Here is a 6,359-nt window from a genome sequence, read left to right as displayed (position 1 = left end):
CTGGTTCCAGACTAGGGCGCCGGACGCGACGCCGGCGAAGAAGAGGTTCGGGTAGGAGAAGAGCATGACCACGACGCGGATGGGCGAGATGCGGTCCCAGATGGCCCGCGTCTTCTTCCAGGGTGACAGGTCGGCAAAGTCGGTGATGCTCTTGTGCGGGATCGTCTCGGGGAAGAGCAGAAGGACCATGGTCAGGGCCACGCCGGCTAGGGCGCTCTGTAGCCAGAAGATGACTCGCCAGGAGCGGAATGTGACGATGACGCCCTAGCCATGTCAGTAAGAAGTCAGACGAGACTCAGGGACTGGACCAACATACACCGATAAAAGGTCCAAACGCAGGACCGATCAGCGTCCCCGACAGGAACCATCCCAATGCTGTCGCCCGGGCCGTGGGCTCGTAGATATCGCCAATGGCGGCACTGCCCACGACCAAGAACGACGTGCCGGGGAATGCGGTGATGGCGCGGAAGACAAAGTAAGAGGCCAGATTGGGGGCGAGCGCAGTGGCGATGCTAAATGCGAAGAACAGGGCTGCACTGGTGATGCAAATCTAAATATACATGTAAGCTTGTCTGCTGAACTAATATAGCTGATGGCTGATAGCGAGCTGACAGCAGACTTACCGGACGACGACCCCAAACCTGGCTCAGCGGTCCCCAAAACGTCGCCGCCAGTCCCATAGACATCATATAAACGGCGTTACTGGCATTGATCATGCTGCCAGTCGTGTCGTAGGTGGCCGCCACCTCAGGGACGGCCGAGAGGATGGACGTGGACGAAATCGGGGCGAGGAAGGAGCAGAACGAGACGATGATCACAATGACCACTTTGCGGGCGGACGAGAACCGCAGATATTGCTCTGCGTTCTCCTCGCGGTAGGCGATCGTCGTGGTGGCATGCATGTCCTGGTGGGAGATGTGGCTTTGCACGATGTCGAGGGCGTTTTCGGGAGCTACTGGGTGGGTGCGCTGTGAGAGCGACCTCTCCAGTGGACCTCCTTTCTCGACATCATCTTCGGGTTTTTGGTTCTCATTTTGTGACGGTTCTCGTGTTGTGATGATTGAATTTGAGTCATGAGAAGAAGAAGAATCATCTCCAGCCATAGCCATGGTGTCTGATTGTCCAATCAGAAATGACGCATTTCACAGTATACAAAAGATAAGAGGCTTGCCAGGAAGCTCCACGAGAAGGAAGTAGGTAGTGATTAAGTAAGTAGTGCAATTTGCGAAGTAAATGTTTGTTTGATTGTATACAGATGATAAGAAAGCAAGACAAAACCACCCCCAAGAAAAGAAAAGACAAGAAATATATACTGTATCTCTACCCAATGTCGGTCAGCGAAGGAAAGCAGCCAAGAAAAAAAAAGGATCAATCCTGAAACTACTCCGTAAACTCGGTGTGTTGACAAGACAATTTTTTTTCTTGACCGCTATCGCTATCTAGATCGTCATAGGGCAGAAACAAAATTCGGCGTGCAGAAGAAAAGGAGCACTAACAAAAAGCGAGTTAGGTAGGCAGTCAGTATTAAAATCTTCAGTTTTGTTTTCAACCACTGAATTTTGAGTCAAAATAAAATCGATCATCGGATTCGCAGGTTTTCAACCTTATCATTGACTCGATTCGATTCATACTCGGAAAATAATCCGTACGTTGACTGCTAGTCGGCAGCCGATAATCGGAAAATTATATTAATGTAGTATCGATCCACATCCATCGGGAGGACCCGATCAGGGACATCCTCACATTTTTGGTTGTAGCAAGTCGGGATTCTTCCCGAGGCTGGTCAGTCAAGGTCCACATTTTGCTTGTCTCAGTGTCTGTCTGTCTGCTGTGAGTCTATGACAAGATGTTGTTCGCCAGGTCCACGGGAAGAAGATAGTAAAGAAACATGCAATGAAAGACAGAGTCGGTATATTTTATTTTCTCATTCATTTGGAAATAATAACATGCTGATGCTGATATCGTCGTCATCGTCATTCGGTTCTTGGTTATGTCCACATCATGAAGTCTTCGAGTTGGTGTCCATAACTATCCACACCGACAGAACGAAGTCGGTGGATCAGCCCATCACGTGTCGGTCACGGGAATGAAGGGAACGAGTTGCCTGATTGGGTAATATGTCATATGTCATTTGTCATATGTCCCTGTATATATACTCCGTATCATCTATCTTATCTTATTACTTCGTACTGCATACCAAAAATAAAAATCGAGCTCTTAATTTAACGATGAACTCAACCTACATGCTACTTGCAGGCAGGAAGGTGAGAAAATTACATATGTATTGACTTGCCTCACTTACAGAATGGACCTCAATAGTTTCATTCTTCTTGGCTGGTTCTCATTATTTGTCTTTTTTACTTCATGATTATAGATAGATACTCCCTCTCCTAGCATTCCCCCCCTCCCCCCTTCTTTGGCTCTAGCACTGCAACGTGATATCATTGCTGAATAATCTTGTCCATTCACACATTCTTCTCTTCCTTTCGTGAGTGCTCATTGACATTCGCAATATCCTCCCTCTGATGAGCCACCGCAACATCCACATTGCCCTTTTCATTATCCACAATCAACGCCTCGCCCCTAGCTAGGTCCCGCTCGAAAAGGGCCCCAATCTTGGTGGCGTCCCGGTCTAGGAAGACCCATGGTGAGCGGCCTTTGGTGAACAGGAGGTCCATTTCTTCGAGCGTTTTTCCTGCTGATTCCTATTATTTTTGAGAGTAGAGTAAGCTGTCTGTATGCCGGGATGTATGAGGTATTTCTTTTTGTTACTTACAGGGTAGAAGAGGTAGACGACGATGGACATCAGGTAGCAGAGAGCCATGAAGATGATGTATAGTTTCCAACTGCATTATCAAACAAAAAAAAAAAGTGAGTATGGTTGTATGTACGATTTCAAGGAGGGAAAGGAGAAAAGCAAGGTATCAACACCTTATCTTATTCATGGCTGTTGGGATATATAGACCAAACCAGAAGTTCTGAAGAAGAAAGAAAGAGCACCATGTCAGCTTGACTCAATGTAGAAATACACACAAAATAAACATGCAACTAGTCAAGATCACGCACAATAAACCAGTTCGTCGCCGTCGTCATAGAAGTCGCTCGACCTCGCATGTTCATACTGAAGATCTCGGGCGGATATACCCAGGCCACGCAGGCCCAGGTCAGGGCAAACATCATGACGTAGACGTAGACGAACGCGATGACCGTTCGCGAGGCGGCTGCAGATTTGAAGGTGAAGTTGGTCTTTTGTGTGAGGGGGTCGAACACGGGGTTGCCTGGGTATTATCAAGATTAGTTAGCCATCTCTGGTTCTTCATCTATTGTGGCATTTTCAGGGAAAGTGCCGTTTTCTGTTCGCATTACCCTCCGTTTTCATAATCACTCCAATAAGCATCATCGAAATCCCCATACCGATCCCGCCAATGACCATCGGAATGCGTCGTCCCCATTTATCCATGTAATACATGTCCGGCAGGGTGAAGATGTTCAACACCAGTCCTTGGAGCCCATTCGCAAGCAGAGAAGATGAGGTCTCGCTCAAGCCTGCTTGCTGAAACAGGAACACGGCGTAATACATGATACTAGTTCATTTTGTTAGGGATAGTTCCAAAGCCTTGATTGAAAAGAGCGGGGAGGAAGAACGAACATGTTGATGCCAGTCATCGACTGCCAGAATTGCTAGGTGAAAATTAGCAGAGGTCGTCTTCAAGAGCTGCTTCCACCTACCACCCCAATACCAATCCACATCCGTCTTCGCTCCTCGCCAAAAAGGAGCTTCCAGTACGACGGTGGCGGGTGCATCTTCTCATACGCAATCTTGGCTGTGATCTCCTGGAATTCCGCCAGCACGTATGGATCATTGATATCTCCCTGCGCGTGCACTCTCGCCAACACCTCCAAGGCTTCTTCCTGTCGGTCCTGCTGGACGAGCCAACGCGGCGATTCGGGGAGAAAGTACATCGTTATGTGAAGAGTTACCGTAGCCTTTGTGAGGGAACTTCGTCAGTCGACTGTTTAATAGCCCTGTATACACACAGGGTTAGGATGAGGGCTGCTTGCTCACGATCATCTGCAGTCCCATCGGAAGTCTCCATGCTGCCTGTCCATCGATATGGCTGGTGGCATATTGAATCCAGAACGCGATCAAGATCCCAAAGTTGATGAAGCATTGCTGGACGGAGATGATTCGACCACGAATTCTGTCAGAAATCCTGATTTAGACTTGCGGAGGCATCGACGAGAAGATGGCATACTGACTCTCTCGGGCTGAGTTCTCCTTGGTAAAGAGGTACCTAAATATCGGTCGAACTCGATAAGCCTCATACTCTCGGTTGAGGTTAAGAGATCACCAACTAACCATCATGGCCAAACAGCCATTCCCAAGTCCATTGATCAGACGACCCGCCACGAGGGCCGCCAGACCGTTAGAAGCCGCAGACACCGCACAGCCGATGGTAAAGACAGCGGATCCAAGAAGAATCGTTCTTTTCCGTCCCAGTCGGTCTGCAAGGAACGCTCCGGTGATGATGGAGCCCGCAAAGGCGCCGGCCAGGATCGATGCGGTGATCCCCCCTTGACGGAAGTTGCTTGGGTAGTCGAAATATTCGAGGAATTGCGGCATGGCCAGGATGCCACCTTTGATAGTATGTACAATGTAAGCAGGGCTTTTTTTCGATGTTTTGTGGGTATACATACTCATTGAACCGGTGTCCTAATGAATTGTAATGTCTATTAGCCTGAGACAGGTACAGCATAAAGGGAAAAAGGAAGCCATACATAGCCAAACGCCAGCCCTCCGGTGCAAGGCGCAATGCCGTACAGGTAAACAGCCTGCAAAATATCAACACGACCTGTCCATGGTTTATAGCATTGGAAAATACGTACCTTTGATCTCATCTTTGTTTAATTAGAGATCTTTGTCGAGAGAGATCTTCAGCACAACATTTCCTCTGCAAAGGATGAATCACGTTCCTACATAAATGATAAGAAATGTGTAGTTAACGGTCATTAAATCCCCAAACAAGAAGCAAACCACCAGCATACTCCGTCCTCAACCAGTGCAGCTTGTGCCAGAATCCAGGGAATAGCTCCGCAACGATACTCGACTATGACAAATAAAGTTGGCAACATCTGCGCTGGTTGGTTGAGTGGGTTCAGCTACCTGCAGTTGGAAAGTTTGCCTCCGTTGAAGAGCCGATAAACCTGTTCTGATTAGCTGGTTCGGAGTAAATCTTGTTGTGACGAAGGCAGGGTCAGCCCCAGTCGATCACAGCCGGGTTGGGACGTTATGCGTATAGGGTAGTGAGAGAACAAGCAGTTTTTAAAACTACATAGGTAGGGTAATTGTGCAATCGTAGAATGGTAAGCACTAAGTTATTCATTGACCTAAGGAGCGGCACTATCCTTTATACTATAAAACATTAAAATCCGTTTTTGCACACTGTCATGTGGCTATAAAAAGCAACGTCTATAGTTGGATATGTATCAGTAAGGAAGACAACTATTAGTAAGGGATATAATAAGAACCATATGTAGCAAGGAATGAATATATGTAGGGAGCCCACCTAGAAAGTAGATAATAAAAGACCACCTAATCAATACAAAAAAATAAGGTAAAGAGAATATCATAAGGAATGTGAGTAGAGAGCCCGCCTAGAAAGTAGATAATATCTTACTTCTTCATACAAAAAATATGGTAAAGAGAATAATACTGTAAGGGATATGAGTAGGGAGCCTGCGTGGAAAGTAGATGATAAAAATCAGACCTACTATAGGTGCAGTACTTATGCCCTAGGGGTAAAAAAAAAAGTTCCCTGGCATCTATTATTAGACCAGGTATTTTCTCAGTTGAGCGAAGTGAGACCTGCAAGGCTTGAATGGAGACTTCAAAAGTCATGTCGTATTGAATATTCTTTTGGACATAGAAGCTGTAGAGCCGACGCGATGATAGTGATTGGCCAGAACGGCACTTTGCTCAGTAACAAACTACTTAGCGGGCATGTAATTATCCAAAAATGATCGAATTCTCTGCGCAGGTATGTGGTTCGATTGCTTTATATATCCGTTTCACCCGTTCGCAGCTTGAATTTCTAGTCTTCTGGACGAGCGACAGAGACGCCCCAGCAACTGAATTGCGCCAGAATGGCATGACGGATAACAATTCTAAGCCTGTTTAAGATTTAAGCTGGCCGATCAGACGCCAAAGGGCCTTCGCGAAACTGGGAAGGATGCAAAGAGGCAGGTTCTCATGAAAATGGAATTTCTTCCCACCTCGACCACCGCGAAAGAGGCCTGGAGTTGCAGAGTATGAACGGTGGAGATTACACGTCAGATACTCGCAAAGTTGGTTGACCGCA

At 47.1% G+C, this 6,359-nt stretch overlaps 1 protein-coding gene across 1 annotated transcript; it reads right to left on the bottom strand.

Moving 5' to 3' along the window:
* Nucleotides 1–2,465: 2,465 nt before the first annotated feature.
* On the bottom strand, nucleotides 2,466–4,899 carry VTN77DRAFT_1871 (uncharacterized protein; the record flags this gene model as incomplete). The annotated part of the gene is made up of 11 exons (XM_069417650.1): nucleotides 2,466–2,705; nucleotides 3,067–3,278; nucleotides 3,367–3,584; nucleotides 3,650–3,681; nucleotides 3,730–3,987; nucleotides 4,067–4,202; nucleotides 4,261–4,295; nucleotides 4,361–4,638; nucleotides 4,699–4,714; nucleotides 4,780–4,833; nucleotides 4,888–4,899. The coding sequence occupies 11 exons, from the start codon at nucleotides 4,897–4,899 to the stop codon at nucleotides 2,466–2,468; spliced, it is 1,491 nt and encodes a 496-aa protein (XP_069279657.1).
* Between the last annotated feature and the right edge of the window lie 1,460 nt (nucleotides 4,900–6,359).

This window comes from Rasamsonia byssochlamydoides (genome assembly GCF_041956645.1).
Source record: "Rasamsonia byssochlamydoides strain NRRL 3658 unplaced genomic scaffold VTN77scaffold_15, whole genome shotgun sequence".
Classification (NCBI taxonomy): Eukaryota; Fungi; Ascomycota; class Eurotiomycetes; order Eurotiales; family Trichocomaceae; genus Rasamsonia; species Rasamsonia byssochlamydoides.
This window is presented reverse-complemented; position numbering and strand designations above follow the sequence as displayed.